The 25,934-nt window shown below is 42.7% G+C and overlaps 4 protein-coding genes across 17 annotated transcripts in view; 2 read left to right on the forward strand and 2 right to left on the reverse strand.

The window, feature by feature from the left end:
- Window positions 1-2,381: 2,381 nt before the first annotated feature.
- On the forward strand, window positions 2,382-4,899 carry LOC122405532 (flavin-containing monooxygenase FMO GS-OX-like 7). Its single transcript, XM_043410374.1, has 7 exons — window positions 2,382-2,539; window positions 3,062-3,289; window positions 3,361-3,502; window positions 3,571-3,704; window positions 3,791-3,994; window positions 4,063-4,348; window positions 4,428-4,899. The coding sequence occupies exons 2-7, from the start codon at window positions 3,081-3,083 to the stop codon at window positions 4,725-4,727; spliced, it is 1,275 nt and encodes a 424-aa protein (XP_043266309.1). The 5' UTR covers window positions 2,382-2,539; window positions 3,062-3,080; the 3' UTR covers window positions 4,728-4,899.
- Window positions 4,900-4,963: 64 nt separating this feature from the next.
- Window positions 4,964-17,630, reverse strand: LOC122405166 (polyserase-2-like). The gene is made up of 9 exons (XM_043409704.1): window positions 17,574-17,630; window positions 16,373-17,115; window positions 6,719-6,726; window positions 6,331-6,374; window positions 6,172-6,260; window positions 5,933-6,021; window positions 5,583-5,841; window positions 5,350-5,502; window positions 4,964-5,254 (listed from the first exon to the last, which is right to left on the reverse strand). Exons 1-9 carry the CDS (start codon window positions 17,617-17,619, stop codon window positions 5,102-5,104), a joined length of 1,584 nt encoding a protein of 527 aa, XP_043265639.1. The 5' UTR covers window positions 17,620-17,630; the 3' UTR covers window positions 4,964-5,101.
- The window catches only part of LOC122405531 (glutamate-gated chloride channel), a 96,385-nt gene continuing 77,736 nt past the window's right edge, over window positions 7,286-25,934 (forward strand). For all 14 annotated transcript variants that reach the window (XM_043410362.1, XM_043410359.1, XM_043410360.1 and 11 more), the window contains exon 1: window positions 7,286-7,535. The gene's annotated coding sequence lies outside the window, so the exon portion shown is untranslated. The remainder of the gene's footprint in view (window positions 7,536-25,934) is intronic.
- LOC122405533 (trypsin beta-like) lies at window positions 19,273-21,462 on the reverse strand. The gene is made up of 2 exons (XM_043410375.1): window positions 21,359-21,462; window positions 19,273-20,366 (listed from the first exon to the last, which is right to left on the reverse strand). Exons 1-2 carry the CDS (start codon window positions 21,402-21,404, stop codon window positions 19,603-19,605), a joined length of 810 nt encoding a protein of 269 aa, XP_043266310.1. The 5' UTR covers window positions 21,405-21,462; the 3' UTR covers window positions 19,273-19,602.

The following is a 25,934-nucleotide window of genomic DNA, read 5'->3' on the forward strand; positions in this document are numbered from 1 at the left end:
CGTCAAATTTTCGCGATAGCCTTACTTCGCAGTCTTTAGTGAGTCGATCGAGTGCGTTGTATATGATCGAAAGTATTTATATTATGGCGATTAGAGCGTGGAGCAATGTAATATATATAAACCTGAAAGGATGAAACTTGTCGACGAATCGGTGCATCGAATTAATTATGTCGGTTCGTTCGAGTAGTCAATGTTAGGAGATATTCTTTTCTATTTCTTTGTCCCTTTTGTTTTTGCTGAGTATTTTCTTTGGACGTTTTAAAATTATTGTACGTACAGTATTTAAGCGTAAGAAACAGTTTGTCATAGTCTTTATATTTTGCTATTTGTACCCGTTGCACGAATTTCATTTCTTTGCCCGATGTGTGTTTAACAGTGAATCGTATCTCGACGTGTCGGCGCATACTTATATAGATTTATATATATAAAACATATGTATATGGAGGATCAATAGACTGATGAACGAGTAAAAAAAAAAGTGGAGAGAATCGGGAGATGAGATTATTGTTGATCTGTTCGTTTCGATTAAATGTTCACTGGTGATATTGTTTTCGTCGAGTTTTTTTTTATAATTTGATACGAGCGTCGATAAAGTGGAATTAGGAAATGATATATTTTTCGGCGAGACACGACAGACCGGCCTTTTTTCTTTTAAATGGGATTGGTCCAAACGTTCGATCCAGGAATGCTCGTCGGTGTTTGTAATATTTATTTTGATTTCAATCGAAAATCTTTCCATTCCATAGTTTTTTTCCCGTTTAAAAAATGACAGTACGAACGAATCGAACGTCTACCATGTAACGTTAAAATATCTATTGCCGTAGAGAGAGAGAAAAAGCGAACGAAAGTCACGTTTTCTTTCTTTGTACCTTTACCGCATGTTCGATCGATTTTTGCGCAACAGTGTACTTTGTTCGTCTTTAGATCGAGTTTATTTTACATAGGTATATTTATATTATGGGTTAAACGATACGGTGTTCATCGACGGTCGATTTTCGAGAATACAGGGATAATCGTTTTTATGATTCAAAATCGATGAATTCCTGTTTTTGCAAAAAAAAAATGAAAAAAAAAAAGAAAAAAGAAAAAAAAAAATAAGGGACTTGCCAATCGAATGGAAACGCGTGGTTACCTCAGAATTCAGAAATTGTTAAGATGGCGGACAAATTGAAACTCGAGGCGTAGTTAGGTGGAATTACAGTAGCGTATTGTATTAGGTATCCACGCGTGACTGGCGTCGAGGTAGCGAGCAGATTGTTTTGTACATAATTTTTTACATCGCTAGAGATGAGACGTTTATCCGAACCGCAAATAATTGTCCGAAATCGTGTTACTTTTTTCCTCGATCCACGCGCGTAGAGTGACGTTTTCTAGTCCGGCAAGAAAGCTCACCTGAGAAAACAATTAACGCGCCGATAATGTGCGGATTCAGGTGTCGCGAAATGGTTCTACCGTAGACTAATAGGTATATCGCTATATTTTTTTTAAAAAACTCCGAAAAATTCTGTCTTTTTCCATGGGCGTGTCTTCCTCGACGCGACTCGCCGATCATGCTGCACGAAAAAACCAAAACAATCGATTTCTGGAAATATTGTCCATGCGGGGCGCCCCGAAAAACGTGATACAATCTGAGAGGTGGTGATTGCTCTTAAGAATAAAGTAAAACGAAAATGTATAGAAATATCTGTTTAAACGGACCTTTTGTCTATAAAAAAAAAAATTCAAAAAAAATCAATTCGAATTATGTGCATGTACTCGTACAAAAAAATGTTCCACGCTTTCGATTCTCTTTCTTTGGCAGAGGAATCACCCCCTGTCGTGTTCGACTACGTATTTTAAGACAACCCGTGTAGAATCAACGAAGTAACGAATGGGAGATGCTTTGCGGTAGAAGTTAGGTTGCGAAGTATGTTCGAAACAGATTCCATGTTTTTTGCGCGTGACGCGAATCTCGTGGCTAAGCATTTACGTTTTCCGTGGTTCTGCCGTACGAACGTCGCGTAGCGAAAACAAGAAAGAGAGATAATTTTTATATACACGGTAAACTCATTTGACTGGTACGACACGTCGACTGAGAACTATACATAGAGATACATGCCGCTGTAACATAGACTCTTTATAATTAATTGCTCAGTACTAGGTATAACTGGATTCAAACACGATCATTAATATAGACCGTAAGACTAATGTTACGATTATTTACATAATAATGTTATTAAGAAATAACACAATAAATATTTTACTTCTACTTGGCTGGAATAGTTTATTTTGCAGAGATTTTTCGATCTACGGTCACGAGTTCAAAGACACTTATCAAGAATGTGCTTATCAATTCACGCATACGTACTAAAATTGTGACGATCTTTCGTAACGGTAACGAGCTTGTGGTTACATGTTTTTTCCGTTCTTCGACCGTTTGTTGTTTTTTATTTACCCTGCTCGTCCTTGCTCAAGGATATAAAGCTGGTAAAACGATCAGAAAGTATCTAACTGTGACGGATTTCACGAGGACAGGACACGTTTAAATTTAAAATACCGAGTAAGTGGACAGTACTGAAGATTTCACGACACCTAACTTGTGTTTTTGGTTCTTTGCAAAGAGTTCGAATCTTAGTTAACGATGCACAGGAGTGGCTTATCGATTTTTCGTTTCTTGGCGTAAATATATTCTGTGAAAATCTTTGTATAATATGTAGGTTACGGTCAGAGCATAACGTAAATAAATTTGGATAGGTTTTGTGATTTATCGATGGATATTACGAATCATAATGGAATACGTTTATTACGTAGAAATTATTATTACAGAACGCATTTTAACAGGCTTGCTAATGCAAATATCTCGAGATATCAAGCAACAATTCTGTGCTTGGCGTTTCATGAATAAATTCATAAACACTTTTTACGGAACTTCTCATTTTCATAGAACAGCGTACGCGAAGTATCCCGTGAATTTTTCGTTGTACGATCGAACATGATTAGCTAATTAAACATTGGACGATCTGTAATGTCATCTAGATGCATGGAAATGGCCTAATTGGGCGATTCTGACTGATATTCATAGATCATACGCGAGCACACAGATGGCTGAACCGCTAAAGAAAAAGGTGTGCGTGGTAGGCGCAGGCGCGGCGGGCTTGTGCGCGGCGAACCATTTCGCGCGCAATTCGAACTTCGAGGTGAACGTTTACGAGCAAACGAACGATATCGGTGGCACGTGGGTTTACAAGGAAGCGACTGGACTCGACGAGAACGGTTTACCGATACACTCGAGCATGTATCGGGATCTGAGGTTTGATTAATTACTGTCACTATACAAAGAAACTTAAAATAATGATACTGGAACCCATACTTTCGACGTAGAACGAATTTACCTGCGATAATCATGAATTTCCCTGACTATCCGAGAATGAATGCCGTAGAACCTTGTTGCGCGACCCATCAGGAAGTTCTAACCTATTTAAAAAATTACGCGGAGCATTTTGGTTTGCTGAAATATATTCAGGTAAACGAGATATATTTCATCGATGAACTATGATGCTTTTTATTAACTTATCGAGTGTAATATTGCAGTTTAACACGAGAGTAGAAACCGTTCGATTAGAGACCTCGTCCGAAAACGAGGAGAAATGGATCGTTCGGATAAAAAATTTGAAAACGAAGGAAGAGGAAGTGCTCGCGTACGACGCTTTAATGATATGCAACGGGTGGGTTGAAAATAATCACGACACGTTAACGATTTACGGTGAATTTAAATTTCGATTGTTGATTTTTTTATGCATAATTGATTTAGGCATTACTTCGATCCTTACACGCCAACCATACCTGGCATCGAAACGTATGCGGGAACGGTGTTGCACAGTCACTCGTACAGGAAACCAGAAATTTTTTCCGGGAAGACTGTTTTAATTCTAGGGGCAGCCTCTTCCGGCGTGGATATCGGAATCGATCTGGCCAATCACGCGTCTCGAGTGTATTTGAGTCACAACAACGAAAGGTATTCGTCAGCTGCGATTAAAATTTTCTAAACAAGTCCAGGGAACATGACATTTTGTACGTGCGTAGGCTCAGCGGCATTTTACCATCGAACATGATCGAAACGATGGGCGTGGAGAGGATAGACGAGGATAAAATATTTTTAAAAGATGGAAGTTCAATTACCGCGAACGTGTTCGTATTTTGCACAGGCTATCGATACAGTTTCCCGTTTTTGAACGAAAACTGCGGCATACGCGTGGACGCCAATCACGTGACTCCCCTGTACAAACATTTGATAAACATCGATCATCCCACGATGTGTATCGTCGGGATACCAATGGTCGTTGTACCGTTTCCGATGTTTCACGTGCAAGTAACGATCGATTTCTTTCTTCGAATCAGTCAAACCAAAGTCAGGTAAAATATTCTCAAATTAAACGTAAATTTCTCAGGTGCAATACTTCCTTGCTCTGCTGGAGAAGAGAGCAAACTTGCCATCGAGATCGACCATGCTGGAGGACTCGAAGTTGCAAGCAACGAAGAAGAGACATGCGCACAAATTAATAGACAAACAGTGGGAATACAATAACTCGTTGGCGGATGCCGGTGGTTTCGATCGTTTGCCAAAGCTGTACAAACTGGGCTACGATGCTTGGACGTCGCAGAGGAAAATAAATCTGTTGAGATACAAGAAGGCCAAATTTCTGATCGACGAGGACGCGGAAACCGTCCAGCTGGTCATACCGGAATGAAGTGCGCAGGTGTGGGGTTCGACGCTTCCCGTACTCGCCGCCAGAGGGACCATCTCTCCCGCAAGCGTTCGAGCGACCCTCCATCGCTATATATACGCTCCTCCACCGACTATCTAATATCCCAGCGTCTGAGGCAGGGACGAGATGAACCCTCTCCTCTCTCTCTCTTCCACAGGGGACCCCCACACATAGGTGAGAATGTTTATGAATAATAATACAGACTCTTATAAAAGGGTTTTGTTGCAATAACGGACGGTTGTTTTAATCGTATCGATCATATTTCCATTGTATTAATAGTACAAGTCTCTGCCTATGCACCACATGATTTGGGTCGAGTGCAATTGTGTTACTTCGATAGAATAATAAACGAGAGCTTATGTTTCGGGAACGGTTTTATTTGTAATCCATTCTACGAGATCGATAACGTCGGTGTAGACGCCAGGCGAGTAATTTTCGCCGCAACCGTCGCCCCACGATGTTATGCCGATCACGGTGAAATTGTTTACCAACGGGCCGCCAGAGTCGCCCTAACAAAATTTAGTCAGATAAAAATACCGTTACAGATAGGGAAAGTACAGTTAAAAATACTCTTAAATTAACTTGGAGCCAAAGTCACGTTTACCTTGCACGCGTCTTGTCCGCCATCTTGGAAACCGTAGCAAACCTGATGGTCCGTGATTACGTATCTGTCCTTGTAATCTTTGGTGCACTTTTCTCTGCTCACTTTCGGCACGATAACGTACTGCAGGTATTTCGACAGTACCGGATCAAAGTCCTAAAAGTAAAAAGGGATTATATTTCGTATTCGACTTGCTCTAAACGGAATGGGACGGTTTTCCAGGCGAATTATCTTACGAGGAAGTAGCCCCAACCGGCAATCATACCCCACCTCGTATCTACGAGGTTACGGTTCTCCGGTAATTTGACCGGTTGCGTAACGTTGTTAAACCGAAACGGTGGCGCCACCTTGAACACCGCTATGTCGTAATCGTTGTTCAGCTCGTTGTATTTCTCGTGGTAAGAGAGATACGTCACGTTGTGGATGACTCCGCCCTCGTCGTACGCGTCGGATCCGCTACGGACGCTTATTAAATCGTACGAACTGTCGATGAAGCTGTGTGCAACCAATTTAATTATATTCTCAAACGTGTTTCGAGCATATTTGGATATATAATTTAGTTGTATCGGTGAAAATTGCTACTCACGGAACGACACAATGAGCGGCCGTTAATCCCCATTCTTTATCGATGATAGCAGCGCCGCACGCATGTTCGCCATTTACCATGTACGATAACTATTATGGTTAATCGTTCCGTTACTTGTCGCCGACTTTGTTTCGTTATCGCCTTATGAATTATGGAGCACGTTGGACGGTTAAAGGCCTCGAGGAAAATAGAAAAGACGGGGAAGATCTATAATATTGCAATTAGAATGTGGTACTTGCCATGTACGGGGCGTCCTCGATGTCGATCGGTGCACCGTCGACGATTCGGTCCACCGACGGAAGTTCCAATTCGCTCGTGCTCGCTAAACCTACTCGAAAGACAGGTGAAAAACTGTTTATTATCGCTCGCGTGACGAATTAATATTAACGCGTACTCACGTCCGAAAAGCAAAAGAAAGAAAATCTTGAGGAGGGTGAACGTGCTCATGGTTGGTTAGCTTATGCTTTTCTGGCGGGAAATGAAGTTCGAGCGACGATGGCGCAATTTATGCTTTCAACTTATCGAAAAACGAAGCGATTCCGAGCGTAATTATAGAAGAATTTTGTAGGAACTGTACAATTACCGCGAACGTACGGCGCAGTTATCGCAATTATATATATGTTAAGTTCGATGTAAATGCGCGGCTGCCTGTTTCGTACAATCGTCATGATAATTGTCTTTGCTCGTAACTTTCACGCGTGTACGTTTACAGAGAATACAGGGTATACAGGGTTAAGGTAAGACGAAGATCAGGAATCAGAAAATGGCGTTCGAGGCTGTCCTTACTTCCCAACCTAAAACAATATCTGTACGCATGGCTAAACGGTTGAATGTATTACAACGAAACTCCATATTAAAGTATCATTTTCTTATCGAATAACGGAATTGATAAGAACGGTTTGCGAAAATAATTTTTCGAAGGAAAGATGACGGACCACCATCGTACACGAGCACATAAAATATGCCTGATATCAAGGGGCACATCGTGCTGTACGTGGTTGGTTAGCTGTTTTAATTAGTATCGGGTATAAATCTCTTATTCAAAGTAACAAACAATCTACGCAGATCGGGAATGAATCCGAAGTTCGTATTTAATTGCTCGCGAATAAGAGTTGTGCAAGTCCCGTGTAACGACCTCCAGAGTCGACGAAGATCGAGCAGGAATAGGCGCAGAAGAAGCACGAAGCGATGATTGGAAAAGGACGAAGCGAGCCAATCGGTTTACGAGACAATAGCTAGGCGAATAGCGAAACCGGTGGGTCGGTAGTTTGGCGGTCTCTGGTGCGCCGGTTGATCGATGGGTGGCGTTGCGGTAGCGCCGCGCCGAAACAACCCTCAGTCTGAAACTCGGCGCGCACGGGCACGGGTACGCGCCTCTTTTACCGTGCCTGTACACACGATTACGTTGCCGCATACACGGTCCGTGTCGTACGTCCGTTTCCGTCGTGTGTTTCGTCCTCGCGGTAAACTGCTCGTGTCTTCGTGACAGTGAGATTACTCTTCCCGTCGGTGGGCACGAGACTCGGGGCGAATTCAAGGAGCAGCTCGACGAACCAGTGACCAACGGGCATCACGGACGCGGTACCAGAGAGTCATCGTCTCGGTGAGTCTTTTTGATCCATTGCCAGACGCGTCCGCGAGTGACATAACTCGAATTTTCGACGGGCCCGTACTCGGACGTGAAACGAACAGAATCGTGTACGCGACGACGGTGGTCGACGTTTGGGGAGACTACGATATCGCGAGAGATTCGTCGACGATGCAACGGTCACCATACCTCGTCCCGATTCCGCGAATGGCGCGTTTTTCTTCGCCAGTATCGGAATATAGGGCATTCGGTTAACGTCTTCGGTCGCGATGAAACGGGTCGTTTGGTCGCTGGTTCGGGCATCGAGGTAAACACGAGATGTTTGGAAACAGGGTATTCGGTGAATTTGTGACCGTACTTTTTTTTCTCCCGTGCTGGTGGTCGTCGAAGCGAATCGATCGAACGCGAAAACAAGCACGCAAAGCGGTCGAAAATTAAAATAGTTATTGTCCTGACGCCCCCTCTCCACATCTTCTCAGTTGTCATCGTCAGAGCGTAGCCCGACGAATTGATTTTTCCGAGAGGAAATCTTTCGATCGTTGCTGCTTTCTTGCCGTTGGTCGGCCATATTGAATCGATATTTATCGAAGCGCTGATCGAACGCAGCGCAGGCATTCGGACTGTCTCGACGCATCGGAACCTTTCGTCCGCTATACACACAGGTGTAACGTAATTTTACAATTGCTGGCTCGCTTCTTCTTTGAAATCGGTAATTTAATTGCCAGCTAAGTAGACTAGAGTGCATCATTATGTGCCAAAAATAACACTCGAGTCGAGCCGTTGGACAGGCTTTTCTATAAATTTCGTTTGTAGCGTACGTTTGAGGGCTGCCAACGTTTTCATAAGGAATTCGAATAAACCATCGAAGATCGAGCGTTATCGATGATTACTCGAACCTGATAATCGTGCAATTCCCACGTAGATACTAGGTTCTTCATGCGCATGCGAAATTTCCCTTTAACGAAGGGAGAATTTTTGGACTCGAATCGGTGAGAAAAAATTGGAAAACGTAGCTCTCGTTTCTTTTTCACTTTGTCTATTTTTATCGATTAACCTTTTTCATTCCTGTCAATGGGAGTTGGGGACGATATTCGCTGGACAGTGGTTTAGAATATATATACTGAACAGATACTGTAAGAGGGCGGCAGAGACCATTTTGTAGCGACATTTTCGCTGCAAACCAGTGTCTTTAACGAACCATTGACAATCGAACTAAAGTGGTCTCGCGTCGGTCGTGGCAAAGCAAACACGGTTGCGTAGCTGAACGGCCACAGGTGATTCGACCTGGCAAAGATTGCAATTACCCGGTATCGTGGCACGAATCGAGACCGTCCTCCGACGCCAGAGGAAATGAATTCAAAGCGATCGGCCATATCCTCTCGCTACGAGGCACGTTCGATCGTTGCGCTCTTCGAATCGTAAACAATGCGATTGGGAAACGCGATATCGATTCGACGTTCAAACTATTACACCTACAATACCGTATCCGTGGAAGATGATTCCATCATTCCCATCATCTCAACAATGTTTATATATTTTATTCGAACTGGACGATTCCACATTGTTTACAAAAAAATTAAAAATATACGATTATAGAATATAATAAATATTAGAAAACCCATCGACGTTGAAATTATTTTTATTTGCACCGACTTGGTTTTAATCTTTTTCCGCGACCTATCGAGAGATTTCTCGGATAAAAAGAGGTACACGATTATAGAATATAATTTTGGAAATATAATAATTATTACGAAACCATCGACGTTGAAAATATTTTTGCTTGCACCGACTTGGTTTTAATCTTTTTCCGCGACCTTTCGAGAGATTTCTCGGATAAAAAGAGCTATACGATTACGAAATATAATAATTATCACGAAACCATCGACGTTGAAAATATTTTTGCTTGCAACCGGCTTGGTTTTAATCTTTTTCCGCGACCTTTCGAGAGGTTTCTCGGATAAAAACGGCCGCAGGACAAAAGCGTCGGGGCGACGGTGCAGAGAAGTAGTTAATAAACCGCGAAAAAAGAGAAAACTGTAAATAGGAGTGTAACGAAGGTCGATGGTCATGCTTTATTTCCAGTTTTATAAAACACGTTCGATAGAGGCGTCGCGCGGCGGCACTCGAGCCACGCGAGCATCGGTTTCTTCGGTGTTAAGCACGTATACGCGGTTAATTAAATTTTCAAAGATGAAGCTGTCGAGCGAGTCGTCGATGTTCCCGCCTGCATACATATTCATTTATGCATATGCACCAGGCAGCCGATTTCATCCGTGTGTTACGCGTGTTGTGACGTCATAGACAGATTGCCCCTGCATTGCCGACAATACGCGAAAACGATCCGCTACCCGTAGCCGGAAAGTTGATTAATCCGTCGTTCGACGCTAGTCCGGGATATGCTCGATAGCTTTAATACGCGTCCTTTAATCCCATCGTCCGTGTGTTCACGAATTCGTTCCAGTCATAAGCGACACGTCGCGTCTAGCCCGCATCTAACACGGCCTCTCGTAATACGTCGCTATTCGATACAGTAAATCAGCTATTCTACGATAAGTAATTGCTGAGAAATTGTGTACCCCGTTCTAATCTTATAAATCTTTCGAAAGAGTCCCAATAGGTGGCACCATGTGCGTACATGTATTCACTATCGAAGTGTTATTTCACCAGTGACAAATAAAACCTCGATACCGCTGCACTTAACCTCAAAGAGTAACCCCCACGTGTCTCACATTCGCGCGCGTAAGTTTCGCAATCTGTTCAGGAACAGGAAAGTGTTTTGTCGGAGCGTAGTTTCGAATCAAATATCGAACTTGTAACGTTTCTTTCATCATTACCATTACTATGTGACAAATACCGTTGCTCTCGTAAGTGTGTAATAGACGCTGATAGATTAGTTCGAAACAAATGCACGTAAGCGCGACCATCGCTTTGTTTCCCGTTAAATGCAATTTCGACGTGCAAGAATAGTACTATTTCCACTTACTTTTCCCGACGACTTGTGAGGGATCGCGAATCGTCGGAAACATTGTCGTTAGCCCGCAATAAATTCATTTTCGAAGCGCCGAGGTGCACGTTCGTGGCGTTGCTCTTATCGCGTTGGGCGTGTTGCGTGCTCCCGTGGCTCTCTCGTAATAAAACTCAACGTTAAACGCAATAAAGTATAATAGAAATAGAGGCCAGCTCGACGAAGGACCGGCGAGAGGTTAATAGGAATATTTCGAGCAAAAGTAGTCCGATCGGGGGTTGTGTATGCGTGCCGTTAGCGACGAGGTCAAAAGTTCACGCGCTTTACCGGTGACCACCGTTTGCTCCTGCTGCTTGGTGTTTCTCTAATTCCGCTGGCAAAAAAAAACAAAACGGGCGGCCAAAGAAGAGCGGGTTTCCAGCGACCGCGAAAGAAAGCCTCGAAAGAGAGTGAGGGACGGAGAGAAGCTCTTTCGATGCTTTCGTAAGCGTCGCGCTGGTTTATATACGAGATTTCCACGAAATGCATCACGGTTGATCGCCAGAGGACAGTGTCTCTTGTTTCATTGTTTTTTTTGCTGGGAATTATATCGTAGGAATAGATTAACTTTCTTCGCACGAGAGTCACACCTATAATATTTGTTTGGCTAATTGCAAGGAAGATGTCGTGATTGCTGGAGGATCGATAACGCAGGTGTCTGTCGATATCTGACATATATAGATGGAGTAAGTGTTCTTGCTTCATCGTAACGATTAAAAATCGATGTCGGACGAGGCGCCACCGGGGTTATAAATATTATGACAGTATTTTCCGGGGTCCAAGGAACCGTCGTAGGAACAGCGACTCGAAAATACCGGTATGACGAAAACGATGCTATCGATCTTCTATCTAACATCGAATTATCCTTGCTTGGTTGAAAATAGCTGGCTGGGTCGTTGCCTTTATGCCCGGTCCCTTTTCCACCAGGGCGAGCAAGCAAGAGACACGTACGATTAAATTGAGAATTTCCAACTGGTCCGAGAGACATTAATTTGCCAGACTGTACGCTTTCCAGGGCACCGCAGAATCTCGGGGACGCGCGCTAGCATTCGCGTCGAGAAAATGCATCTTTTTTTTTTTTTTTTTTCTCTTTTAAATGTCACGCTCTTGTATCGGCTTTATAAATATCAGGTCAGTCGTGCCTATAAATATCGAGCCTTCTATAAATATCGATTGGAATAGAGCGTGACTGTAATTTATTATATCCAACGATGGACGGGGTTGTTGAAATTTTTAGAACGGAACGCAAACTCTGGAGCAGACGCGACGAATTTTCTTGAGAGCAAGCGGGGAGGACGTTGAAATCTTTAACGAACCGAAAACGTTCGTATTTTCGACCACGAAAATAGAAAGCTTGTCGCTCGTCGATATCCAGGGGGTTGGTCGAGAGTCCTTTGCCTGGCGGTTCGCGTCCAAGGGGCTTGAAGAGTACCGACGTTCAAGGTAAACGGATCGTTTTCTCTCAGGGCAATCGCGATTGACCTCGATCGAATCGTCCTCGTTCGCCAGGTTCGATCGTTAGTTCCACGCCGGCCAACCGGACGGTCTAAAAATAATTTATCGACTGGTCCTTGCTCGGTACGCGTGGCTGTTTGCGCTCGTCTCCTTTCTCTCGTTCGTCGAACTTTGCGCCATCGATCCTAGGAATCCGCGATAACGGACAACGAAATATAATATGATCGTAAGTATGAACCCGGGTGACGAAAGTTACACAACGAGGAGGCAGCTTTCAACAAGTAATGTATCGAGTACGGAATCAACGGAAGCCCTCGATATTGTTTAAATTTGTCGAACTCGAAAGCTTTGGACCCCTAGTTTAACAAAGTTCGACCAAGTTTGACGAACAAGTTTTACTCCTGTTTTTCCCCATTTTTTTTTCTCGTTTAATAAATCAAGTTTTTTCACCCGCAAAGAGGGATGATTTTAATTTTAGTTTCGAAGTTTGTTAACACTGGATTGCCCAAGGAAGTCATTTTGACTGCTTTTTAATTTCGAGTAGAAAAACAATTATGTATGACACAATTTCTTAGAATTTTGTGACTTTTTGTACAACATATAAATGCGTTTGTTAATAATTGTAGTTACCTCCCCCCTCCTTCATTTCTTTTTTTTTCAAATTTTTGTTTCCCCGTTGAAAAATTTCACACCTTCTCGAATTTTTTTCTGGAAAGTGGGTAGGAATTCAGGGGTATGTGTATTCACCAAAAATGATTGTAATTTAACCCCCCGGGGCCGAAGATAATTTTTCCAGAACGGTTTGAAATTTTTTAATTTAATCGTTAATAACTTTTTAACAAGGTCACAGTCAAGAAACTGATATTCTTAATTTTCGTCTTATTTACAAAGTAGTGTTCAGTTGCTGGTTCTGGGGCAAAGGGTTAAACCCAAAAATAATTTTTTAAACGCTTTTGTAATAAAATTAGACCCTTTATAATGTTTTGTAAATTTTTTTTTAGACAGAGCTTTCTCCTAATGCGAAGAATAAGGCAGCATCGCATACGCAACGATATATCGTCGTTCAGCACTAAAAGGGTTAAGGACGATTCGCGAGATTTCTGGTTGGAAATTTTCTCGATTTCCGATCGGGAGTAGCTACCTACGGAATAGCTATTCGAGGTAGTTCCGTCCTTGCTGGCCGCGGTCCAATATGCACCGGCGTGTATGCAAAGGATGGCACGGTGCGACAGCGAGCGATGCACTTGGCCGCATTGAGACACATGGCGCGATGGGCCAGTTGCGAATTCGATGGCCCTTGACGCTCTTGGCAGCCGGTTTCGGTCTCCTTTGACAATCGAAGAAGAAAAAAAAAACGGTGCTTACATTTAAACGCTCGCCGCCGGAGCTTCCCGGGGCGCGATCGTCCACCTCTCGCGACGATCGCCAATCGAACGATTGGTACTCGAGTTTAACGACGCGCGGCGACACCTACCGCGCTCGTCGCCAGAGGGCCACGCTCTCGACTCTCTCGCAGCTGCTCGACACGTCACCGATTCCTATATATACGGTCCTCGATCCACCATAGAATATTCCAGCGTCCAAGACAGGACCTGCCAGTGTTATCTTACTCGATGAGTTCGCTTTAGCACTTTTCTTTCCTCCGAGCTATCTCGCTCGTTACTTCCTCCTACAAATAGCAAATCGCCACAGATACCGAAACGAGTTTCTCCGACAGCTCCCCATTTTCAAGTTTGTGATCGATGGTATCTCGCGAATCCTGTAGAATAGAGATCAAGTGATTCCCTTAATGGTAACATTTATTATCGTCTGTGCATAGACGAACGAGTAATGGGAGGCGGGAAAATCTTTGGCAAGATCGAACCATGTCTTTAACCCACATAAAACTGGAACTCGTTTTCTCTCGACGAGTCGTCTCTCAGTCGCTCTTCGATCACTGTTCTCGTAACCTATGACACCGTAACCGATACTCGTCAAAATATTCGATGTAAAAAAGTAACGAATCACCCCAGGGTTGGTGTCCGTCTGTGTTTGTTATTTGGCAGAGGCAGATGGTGAATTTTGGCAGGGCCTTTGATGCAGTAATGTAAATCAACTGGTAATTGCGTGGCCTCCGTGGTGATATGTGTGTTGTGTGTGTGTGCGCGCCTTTCGAGTCCTCTCGTCGCGATCCTCGTCTTCCGATCGACGACGACGTTGTCTCGGAGCTTCAGCGGGGAGGCATTGTCGCCCCCCCCAGAACTCGGTCAACGTCTCTAAATTCTATTAGGGGTAGTTTTCTTTGGCGCGAGCCCGGAATTCCGCGGAAGCTGTGCGTTTCCCTGTCGCCTCGATGATACGGTGCAATTTGTTAATGAAAGGTGCACTTTACCCATAGCCTTCCCCGTCGTCTCGGACGCCGTAGAATCGGGTTAACGCATTAGCCGAGATTGAATCGAGCACCTTGACTGTGGGGCCTCCCTTGCTAACGTGGAATTAATTTCGACCTTAAACGGATTCGCGGCGGGGACGGGTTACCAAAACGGAAAGTGAAAGAGACTTTTCACGTTGCGCGTCTGTACGCGTCTACGGAACCTGCAAGGGTGACAAAGGGTCGAACGGTTCGTGATAGGAAAAGAAATCTCTGGCAAAAAAAACTTTATACCAGACAAGGTTCTATATTTATTTATTTTACGGGAAATTTTAATGGGAGATTTTAGGAGATTCTAAAAAATTTCAAATCCTCCTGGAAAAATTATTTTCGGTTGCGGGGATCAATTACAATCATTTTTGGTGAATACGCATATTCCCGAAATCTTACGCATTTTCGAGAAAAAAATTCGAATATGTACCGAAATTTTTTGGCGAATTTTAATAGTTTCAAATCGTTTTGGAGAAATTATTTTCGGTTGCAGGGGTCAATTATAATCATTTTTGGTGAATAGACATACTCCCGAATTCCTACGCGTTTTCGAGAAAAAAATTCGAATAAGTGGACAAATTTTTCGACAAAATTAAGAAATTTCAAATCGTTCTGAAAAAATTATTTTCGGTTGCGGGGGTCAATTACAATCATTTTTGGTCAATAGATGTACCCCTGAATTCCTACGCGTTTTCGAGAAAAAAATTCGAATAGGTGCTGCAATTTTTCGACGAAATTGAAAAGTTTCAAATCATTCTGGAAAAATTATATTCGGTTGCGGGGGTCAATAACAATCATTTTTGGTGATTAGACATACCCCTGAATTCCTACGCGTTTTCGAGAAAAAAATTCCTTACCGAAAATATCATTTCTGGCCAGAAATGGTCCTCCGAAAGATGGGAATCTTTGAAACATCATAACTTCTGAACGGATTGGACGATTTTAATGTTTCAAAATGCAAACAACGCGTATTTGGGTGTAGAATATGTAGAAATTACAAAAATATTCGAAAAGTTGCTCCTTAACCCCGTAAAGTGAGACAAACATCATAAAAATGGACCAATTTTCAAACAGCCATAACTCCTACAATAGTGAATATATTTCAATGAAATTTTGTCTAAAGTAGAGCTCATGTGTACCTACAAAAAAGTATTAAACAAAGTTTCTGTACAGCATCAAATAAATTTATTAAAAATTGACAGGGGGTAGGTGCCTAAATTTTCCGGCGAAAAAAAAAATTTCAAATCTTACTGGAAAAATTATTTTCGGTTGCAGGGGTCAAGTACAATCATTTTCGGTGAATAAACATACCATCGAAATCCTAGCCACTTTCAAGAAAAAAATTCGAGAAGGTGTGAAATTTTTCGACAAAATCAAGAAATTTCAAATAGTTCTAAAAAAATTATTTTTGGTTGCAGACGTCAATTACGATCATTTTTGGTCAATAGACATACCTCCGAAATCCTACGCGTTTTCAAGAAAAAAATTCGAGAAGGTGGAAAATTTTTCGACAAAATTAAAAAATTTCAAATACTTCTAAAAAAATTATTTTTGGTTACCGAGGTCGATTACGATCATTTTTGGTCAATAGTCATACCCCCGAAATCCTAGCCACTTTCAAGAAAAAAATTCGAGAAGGTGTGAAATTTTTCGACAAAATTAAGAAATTTCAAATAGTTCTAAAAAAATTGTTTTTGGTTACCGAGGTCGATTATGATCATTTTTGGTCAATAAACATACCCCCAAAATCCCACGCACTTTCGAGAAAAAAATTCCTTACTTCTGTATATGATGGATGTAAAGATAGTTGGAGATGGTCAGAATTTTTAAATAATCGGTTGAAATCGTGTATTATAGAAATGCAGTATTTATTAGTCCCAGTCCAGCAAGTGCAGGACAAATTAAAAACATACAAAAAGTAAATTAAAAACTACAAGACATTGTCGTAAGGGGGGTTCCAAGTAGGCCAAAAATTGTATTCGAGTGTTAGACCTTAACTCCGGTCTTGGAGGATATCCAGTTGCTGAAGGCGGCGACCTCCGTGTGAACGCCTGGGTAACCTCTCCGTGCGCAGCCGTAGCCCCATGACACGAGACCGGCGAGACGACCGCCGATGGTCAGAGGGCCGCCAGAGTCGCCCTGGCATGCGTCCTTTCCTCCTTCGGGCACCGCGGCGCAGATCTGCCCGGCCGGGACTCCACCATAAGATTCGTACGCCTCGTTGCAAGATTTCTTCGACACGATGGGAACGTTGACCGCCTGAAGGACGTCGGTGGTACTACCGCCCTCTCTGATCGCGCCCCATCCGGTCACCGACGCGCTGATCCCCTCCCTAGATTCCTCGTTCTGCTTGAACAGCTCGATCGGCTGCCGGGTTCTGTCCATCTTGAACGGCGTGCTGACTCTCATCACCGCCACGTCGTTCTCCGGCACTCCGTACCAGTTGGTCGAGTAACTCTCGTGCACGATCACCTCCGAGACTTTGTGCAACGTGCCGCCGGACGATTTGGTGGCGGTCCCGGCGCGTACGGTGATCCAATCGGCCGGGTAGACCATACAATGGGCGGCGGTGACCACCCACTGGTCCGATATGATGCTGCCGCCGCAGAAACCGAAGCCAGAACTTTGGAGGGACACCTGGTGCGGGACTTGCTCGATGCTCACCGCGTCCCCGCCCACTATCTGACCGGTTGGCGTCAACGGGTTCAGCAGAGAGGTTGGGTTCACCGGGTTTCCTGCAAAAAAACAATCAAAAATGATCTTCTAACCCTTTGGAATTTATGTGCAGGCCCATGCAAACTCCTACTAGGCACAATTTGATAAGTGGGTGTTAATTTGGTGGAATAAAAAACGACCAGTAAATATATCTATTTTCACTTTAATAAAATCAAGTTCGAGCTCCAACCAGTGCTACCCTTGGGAGGGGTCGAGGTAATATCCGAATGTGGTAATTACAGCTAGGAGCCCGAGACTTGCCGACTTTAATTTCGGCGCTATAAGCTCGTACGAAAAGCCCACGGGGGCTCGATGGTATCGATCGTGGCCGAAAGAGGTAATAACCGTGAATTTTTTCTCGGATAGTTAGAGTCACGATGCGATAAACTTTTGTAGGAAAAGGCATCCAAGTATCGATCGAGCGGCGAAATCAAAATCGGAGAGAAAAAAGTAATTTCGTGAACGAAGGCTGTGTTACCTGTGGCGAGCGCCGCCAGCGTGAGTAGGCTCAGTTGATAGATCATCTTGGTTCGGCTTCTCGGTTTGTTGTGTCGTTTCGTCGATATTCCGGATGTATTTATACGAAAATAGGACATGCAGAACAAACACCGTCGACGCACAGAGTGCATCGTTACGTTCGCACGATAAGATTCGTACGTTTCGCGGGAAAACGAGATTAAGAATCGTTAAGCCCGTTAATCTGTACATTTCAAGGCATTATTAAAAAAAAATTAATCAATGCGCGTCTCGATCGAGACGGTTTCTTCCGTGTTCCTTTGTTTCGTCCGTCTGGGCGAACCGGGATATGTATTTGCGAATGAGTCAACGGACGGCGTCTACGCGCCCGATAACGTTAATTAAAAATACGATTTGTTTATTGTTTTACGAGCAAAGAAAATAAATAGTACCGAAGCTGTGGGAAATAAAATAAAATAACATAAAATATAGGTCTATTCATACTCGTTTGAATTTATTATTTAAATGTACCATTACTTACGAAAAATTATTGTTAAGAAAAAGGACGAGATTATTTCTCAGGCACTGGATACATGTATTTTCATTGCCCGCTGAGAATGTTCGAGTTACAAATTTTTGTTTTTGTCTCGAATGTTTCGTTGCGACGAGCGACCGTCGCATTACATATTTTCATGTCCAACGGAACGTTCGTGTACTGCCATAGTTTTGCTTTTATATAAATTCGTATTTTGTTCGTTTTGTGTCTATGTTTATTATTTTATATCCTGACCTCATCAACAATTATAAACAAAAATTCGTATATAATTCCGGCTTGTTTTGTTCATATGTAATCTGTAAAATCGTCGAGTGCATCATGGGGCCTGTCACGCAGCAGATAAACGCGTTAGTACAGCTTTATGAGACGCATTGTTGTACGCTGGCTGAGATCAAGTTTATCGTAGATTGTCATTCGATTAACTGACCATTCTGATCCGATTCTGTAGTTCGAACCGTTATAGGCAGACAGTTTAGTTGATTTAAGATTAGATCTATGTAAATACACGGTAGGGTACGTTCTTATCGAATACAGGTAGAAATCAACAACTCTTTATCATTTTCAAAATATATTGGTCTTATTGTACATTTAGAATTTTTTACGAACTAAAGATATGCTCGCATTTCCTGTTGCATTCTTTGTAATCACGTATGCTAAAGGGATCACTCCGTTAAATAAATAAATAAATCCTCTTTTCCCAGTTCTTCATGCTTATACAGGGTGTTCGGCCAAACCTGGGAAAAATTTTAATGAGAGATTCTAGAGGCCAAAATAAGACGAAAATCAAGAATACCAATTTGTTGATGGAGGCTTCATTAAAAAGTTATTAACAATTAAATTCAAAAATTTCAAATCGTTCTGGAAAAATTATTTTCGGTTGCGGGAGTCAATTACAATCATTTTTGGTGAATACGCATACTCCCGAAATCCTACCCATTTTCTAGAAAAAAATTCGAGAATATGTGAAATTTTTCGGCGAAAAAAAAATTATTCAAATCATTCTAAAAAAATTATTTTCGCTCGCAGGGGTCAATTAGAATCATTTTTTATCATTACACGTACCCACGAAATCCTACGCATTTTCGAGAAAAAAATTCCTTACCAAAAATCTAATTCGGCGCCTGAATTTTTCGACGGAAAAAAAATGTCTAATCGTTCTGAAAAAATTTGAGTTCCCATATAACAGGCAGCTGATCATAACAAACCCTTATACCGAACTTATTCTAGGATACAGTTCTGGGAATTAAAACAAGGGGATCAAATTTGAAAGACATAATGTAATTTAGTTCTTACAATCCTATTTTGGTACAATTTTTACAAAAAGTATCGGATTCAACAATAGTTAAATTATTTTGAGAACTTAACTCTAACGCGTACACATCTTTTCTGTTGAAAGTTTCAACAGCGAACATTAGGAACACTTTTGAGTTGCCGTAAACGTGATCGGATAGTTGCCATCGTCTTTTGAGTTTCCAACCACGTTTAGTCAGCTTGATTAGACTCCGCTGGTGGTTTTGACCCATTGGCGATAGTAAGACACGTCCGTGTAGACTCCCGGGTAGTTGGGTGTTCCGCATCCCACTCCCCAAGAAACGATACCGACGAGTTGTCCAGATACGACCAAGGGACCACCAGAGTCACCCTGGCAGGCATCCTTCCCTCCCTTCATGAGACCGGCGCAAACTTGACCCGGTGGTATTCTATCGTACAACTCTTCGTACGCCTCGTTGCACGATTTTGCCGTGATCACCGGTACCGAGACTTTGCGGAGCGCGGACGGTTCGTCAATGTCGTCGGTGGTTCCCCAACCGGTGACTATCGCGTTCTTTCCAGCCAGACTCTCGACATTCCCGGAAAACAATGGCACCGCCTTCCGTTGGTCGTTGAACTTGAACGCGTCGGCGTCCACCACGCGAAACAGCGATATGTCGTTGACGGGGATGCTGCCCTCGGATTCGAAGTTATTGTGTCTGACCACTTTCTGCACTCGGTGAACCGCGCCTTGGTGGACGTACGTCGAACCCGACCGGATTTGGTAATTCGATAGAATTTTGGAGTCGACGCAATGGCCCGCGGTTACCACCCAGTTCTTCGAGATTATGCTACCCCCGCAGGCGTGGGTGAACAACTTGTTGGATCTTAATTTCTCCAAGCTCACTTGATACGGAGCTTGCTCGATGGTGGTTTCCTCGCCGCCCACGATACGCCCGTCCATCCTCAGACTGATCTCGTCGGTCCGGGTTACGTTTACGGGGTTACCTGAAAAGCATACGTTTACTTTTTAGAATATATTTTCCATGGCGACTTTTGTTTTTTTGCTGTGATAGCAAGGAGGAGCAGGAGCATTTCGTCCGGGGCCCGCTGAGACGCCATTGGATAGTCGATAGGAGGAGCGTATATGTAGGAATAGGTGGTTGGTCGAGCAGTTGCGGGAGGAACGTAGCCCCCTGGCGGCGAGCGCGGGAAGTTGCGCTGTCGCGGTCAGCGCAGAACAGAGTACCACTTCTTAGTTGAAAAATATTCTCTCCTTTTATTAAGTACTACAGCGTAACAGTAACAGTAAGAGTAACAGTCGAGGGTAATTTTCACCCTATTTTCCACCAGAATATTTACAGAATATCTTGATACGAACGTAAAAGGAAAATGAACGTTTTCTAACTGGTCGAAACATACCCAGAGTCTAGTTACGTCAGAGCCTCGATAAGGCTGTAGGAGCAAGTTTGTACCATTATAGTTTGAATAGCATTTCGTAGATTTTCGTAAGTGAACTCTTCCAGAGTATTCCACGGGGCACCCGAGTAGACAATGGAGTCATCGCGAAAGTGCTAAAATTAGACACTGTGTCTTCCACAGAGGAGCCAGTATAACGGCAAGGTAAGCATATCAGCGACAAGCTATTTTTCGAGTGATTCGACTAGAAAACATCATCCGTGTGTTACTTTATTTACAGAAGCATATTTGCACTATATCGACGCTTTACCGATCGAGTTGACCCTAACCTGTCGCGCAGGAATTTTTTCTTAGACCTGTAGAAATGTTACGTCAAACTTTGTGAAAGTGGCAATTTTACCAGAATCGATTTGGCAAATGGACGGTTAAAATTTCGAAAGTTTGACCGGGAATTTCGGGACACGGGCGAAAGGAACGACGGGTAGCGTATGGTTCGAGAGATTTCCCCGTTGGCCGCGAATCCCTGAGGGCCCGCGAGTGGTCGCGGAAACGAAAGTTCGTTCGAATATTTAAAAACTTACCGGCCGCTAACGCCACGATGGCGAGAATCGTGAGCAACTTCTCCATTGCCGGAAGTTTTATCCTAGTGTGGTCGATGGCGCCGCGTGCTGTGATAGAAAAGCCAACACACACGGCACGGGAATTTATAGTAAAAATCAGAGACGTCAATTGACAATCGCGCGATCTCACGAAGCTAATCTGAAATCTTTTCCACGGTCCGTTCGAGTGGCTTATCACGACCCGTTTTTTCGACCGATATTTAACACCGATATATATTAAGCGCGGCACAGAGGAGGTCAAGAGACGCGTAATAAAACTATTATCAGGGGCTTTTAATCTAGTTTTCGAGAGAGCTATCGATCAATCGGCGCTCAATTAATACGCACGTGTCACGAACCGCGTCGAGAGCGTGTTATCTCGCGGCACGAACGTTCGTGTCCTCTCCCTTAGCCTTTCCCACCACTTTTTCATCGATTCGAACGTCGATTCGTTACGAAAATCCACGGAATATTTCGCCCGTCGAAGGGTCCACAATCAGGCGCTTCGTATTTCACACAATCAACGTCGAGTGGATCGTATCATCGAAGACGCAAAGATACGTCTTTAAATCCCTGCCTACGAGCGTTAAGATTACATATTTTTTTTTTAGAATAACCGTCGAAGGTCGAAGATATTCGCGATTGGCACCTGACACTTTAAAGGTCGTTTTTACATGCCAATTTTCTCTTTAATCGTCGTTACTGACCCTTATCGTTAAAGGTAAAATAATGGGAGATTCTAGAGGCCAAAATAAGACGAAAATCAAGAATATTAATTTCTTGATTGAGGCTTCGTTAAGAAATTATTAACAATTAAATTAAAAAATTTCAAATCGTTCTGGAGAAAATATTTTCGGTTGTGGGGGTTAATTACAATCATTTTGGTGAATATACATATCTTCGAAATCCTACCCAGTTTCGAGAAAAAAAATCGAGAAGGTGTGAAATTTCTCGACGAAAAAAAAAATTTCTAATCGTTCTGGAAAAATTATTTTCGGTTGGAGAGGTGAATTATAATCATTTTTAGTGAATACACGTACCTCCGAATTCCTATCCATTTTCGAGAAAAAAATTCGATCAAGTACTGAAATTTTTCGGCAAAATTAAAAAATTTCAAATCGTTCTGGAAAAAATATTTTCGGTTGCAGGGGTCAACTACAATCATTTCTGGTCAATAGACATACCTTCGAATTCCTGTCCATTTTCGAGAAAAAAAATCGAGAATGTGTGAAATTTTTTGACGGAAAAAAAAATTTCAAATCTTTCTGGAAAAATTATTTTTGGTTTGGGGATTCAATTACAATCATTTTTGGTGAATAGACATACCCTCGAAATCCTGCGCATTTTCGAGAAAAAAATTCAGTGATTTTCAATGATCAATGATTCAGTGATCAATGATTTTTCAAGATCTCAACTTCGTGTCGATAAGAAAGGATCGACGGGTCATAAACTGTGCAAAATTCTTTTTATAGTATAAGTGAGGTTATGCATGCCAGTTTGGGATCGAAAGAGTGACAGATATAGGATATGTATCAGTTGCGTAGTTGGCACGAGTGCGTAGAAACTATGCAGGTTGACAAAAGTGCGTGGAAACAAGTTGGTGACAATTATATGAAAGTAATTGAGAATGTAATGTTGGTACGAAAGGGGTGAAAGGAACACGGAATACGGAATACGGAACACGGAACACGGAACGAAAGTTAAGCGTGTGCACGCGGTTAACGAGAGTCGAAGAGGTTTACTAACCTAGAATCGTATGTTTTTCCAATTAAATGCATACTTATAATAACAGTGAGAGTCGAACGTGTTTACTAACCTAGTATCGTATGTTTTTCCAATTAAATGCATACTTATAATAACAGTGAGTGTCGAATGGGTTTACTAACCTAGTATCGTATGTTTTTCCAGTTAAATGCATAGTTATAATAACAGTGAGTGAGATCTTGTGTACGTTGTGTAATTGCATCAAGAGGCGTTGAGCGAGAATCATAAGGGTACGATACGTTTTGGGTATCTTGATTGATTGGTGCGTGACGACCATTCCGGAACGGGGCGAACGTATCGTCAAAAAGTTTCGCCATGCGGGTGTACATATAACGATTAGTAGGACAATAAGGGAAAATTGTTCGTGGCGGGCGGCGAGTTAGTCGGCACTGCCGGAAATATCTCCGGCCAAGCCGAGGGTGATGTTCCCCGGGAATCGTCCTCGAGTAACCCAGTTTGTCCGAGTCGTCCTTTTCCCTCCGTCTCTATCCGCGAAGTGAAAATACAAATGCGTCGACCGCCTTCCGAGCACTTACAGATTCGCCGTTTCCCCGGAAATATCCAAGGATTTTAATAAAATTTACGTATATTTCCATCCATGCCCGGGGAACGAGAAATATTTCATACAAACGCGTAAGTAACCTCCAACCCCAGCCATTACTTTAACGGGGTCTTATTATTATTTATACATCTTACAATAGAACTATTGATACATCTGACCTGAATGTTAGCTTCGACGAAGTATTCGATAAAATACATCCCTTATTTATCAAGGAGTGCAAATACTCTCAATGAACCACTTTCGTTCTAGTAATCAAGAGCAATAGTGTTCTCATGGAATCTTCGTGCGAGAAACCGTTGTATTTTAGAAATTATTACGACTCTAGATTGTTCGACCCCTTGCCTCAACATCCTGTGCACGGTACGTGCTTCGTAATAACTCACCAGTGTAACTTTTCCGGGCGATGGATCGTGGCCAAATCGCGAGCACAAGTAATAACTTCGAGATAAAGCGTACATAAGCTTGTTTTATATTTTGGCGCGGAAAAATGGCGCGGGCCAAACGCGTTGGACGTGACTACGCGCGGAAACGGAAGGAACCGATTAATATCGTTCCGTTAATTTCCTGTACGATTATTTCTTTCGAAGACAATAACGATTAGCATACTTTATTTAAAACGACGTTCTACAGTTTCTTTTCTATCCGTTACCTAATTCGTGATATTATCCGCGCGCAACAAAAGTGCCATGCAAATCTACTTTATCTACCGATCTACTTTACCCTTCGAAAATCCGTGTTTTCGCCAGCCTCTCGTTACAAAGCGTCATTGTGCGACGTGACTCGGAATCGCCGGGAGCTGCTCGAACGGATCTCTTTTAAAATATTATGCAAACGATCCGCGACCATTCCCGAGCATTTCGAACGAACGATTAAGAGCCCCGTGTAGTCGGAGGGAAACGGAGGAGCGAAATTGTCGTCCGGATCGGTCGGATGAATGCGTCGACACGCCAGCGTGGGATTCGAGCGTTCTACGAAGTGGAAATTATCGGGGTTTAGCGCATCGTGAGAGCATCCCGTGTCATCGAGTGGACGATGCGGAATCACGAGGGTTTCCTAAGCTGAGAATTAGACGAACGTTCGTCGAGTCCGTCGAGCCTCCCTCGCTATCAGACCGCGATCTCCTGGCAATTTTTTTCTTTTTTTTTTTTCTCTACAGACGTTTATCTTATTCAACGAGATTACGTCGCGGGAAAATAGATCTCCGTGCAATTTTTAATATTTACTCGAGCGTGATACCGTCGACCGTATTGTCGTCGGTGAAAGCAAGATCGGGACAGGAACGACGATGTTCCTTCGCTTTGTTTACGCGAGCCGCTCGACAACGCAATCTTGGTCCCGTAGACGGAAACGGAACTGGTATTTCCTACCGGGGACGTCGGTCCTCGTAGCCATCGTCTGCAGGATGCTCGTTGTCCCCGAAATTTTTCACGAGAAACGACGTTGCTCGACGAACTGCGAAGATGAAATTCTGAAAGAACCTCGTCCATGATTCTCTCGTTCCGCAATCTCGACCCACGGGGTTCCTTTCATCCGTTTCGACGTCATTCAACGCGTTGACTACCATAGTGGTCACCGGTGACCGGCGCTTCGATTTACAACGTGTTTTTAAAACGCTTACAATAAATGAACCTTAAAGATTATACAGGGTGTATTTTAATGGCTTTGTTAAAAAGTTATTAACGTTTAAAATTCCGTAGGTACTGAATTTTTTTTTCGAAAATGCGCAGAATTTCGGGGTTATGTCTATTCACAAAAAATGATTGTAATTGACCCCCGCAACCGAAAATAATTTTTCCAGAACGATTTGAAATTTTTTTTTCCGTCGAAAAATTTCACATCTTCTCGATTTTTTTTCTCGAAAATGGATAAGAATTCGGAGGTATGTGTATTCAGCAAAAATGATTATAATTAACCCCTGCAACCGAAAATAATTTTTTTAGAACGATTAGAAATTTTTTTTCTTCGTCGAAAAATTTCACACCTTCTCGAATTTTTTTCTCGAAAATGCGTAGAATTTCGGGGGTATGTCTATTCACCAAAAATGATTGTAATTCACCCCTCCAACCAAAAATAATTTTTCCAGAACGATTTGAAATTTTGGAATTTAATTGTTAATAACATTTTAACGAAGCCTCCATCAACAAATTGGTATTCTTGATTTTCGTCTTATTTTGCCCTCTAGAATCTTCCATTAAAAAGAACACCCTCTATATTCTTAAGTAACTTCATTGC

Source organism: Colletes gigas, unplaced genomic scaffold (genome assembly GCF_013123115.1).
Source record: "Colletes gigas isolate AHSC1104 unplaced genomic scaffold, ASM1312311v1 Colletes_gigas_Sc00004, whole genome shotgun sequence".
Classification (NCBI taxonomy): Eukaryota; Metazoa; Arthropoda; class Insecta; order Hymenoptera; family Colletidae; genus Colletes; species Colletes gigas.

Excerpts from the sequence above, each read along its gene's own strand:
- LOC122405532 (XM_043410374.1), top strand. The coding sequence starts at position 3,081 with ATGGCTGAACCGCTAAAGAAAAAGGTGTGCGTGGTAGGCGCAGGCGCG. Across the intron at positions 3,995-4,062 it reads TTGAGTCACAACAACGAAAG|GCTCAGCGGCATTTTACCAT; the intron begins GTATTCGTCAGC and ends GTACGTGCGTAG. Across the intron at positions 4,349-4,427 it reads TTCCGATGTTTCACGTGCAA|GTGCAATACTTCCTTGCTCT; the intron begins GTAACGATCGAT and ends TAAATTTCTCAG.
- LOC122405533 (XM_043410375.1), bottom strand. The coding sequence starts at position 21,404 with ATGGAGAAGTTGCTCACGATTCTCGCCATCGTGGCGTTAGCGGCCG. Across the intron at positions 20,367-21,358 it reads CATCGTGGCGTTAGCGGCCG|GTAACCCCGTAAACGTAACC; the intron begins GTAAGTTTTTAA and ends TATGCTTTTCAG.
- LOC122405166 (XM_043409704.1), bottom strand. The coding sequence starts at position 17,619 with ATGATCTATCAACTGAGCCTACTCACGCTGGCGGCGCTCGCCACAG. Across the intron at positions 6,261-6,330 it reads CTTTCTTTTGCTTTTCGGAC|GTTTAGCGAGCACGAGCGAA; the intron begins GTGAGTACGCGT and ends TCTTTCGAGTAG. Across the intron at positions 5,503-5,582 it reads CCGGTTGGGGCTACTTCCTC|GACTTTGATCCGGTACTGTC; the intron begins GTAAGATAATTC and ends TTTTACTTTTAG.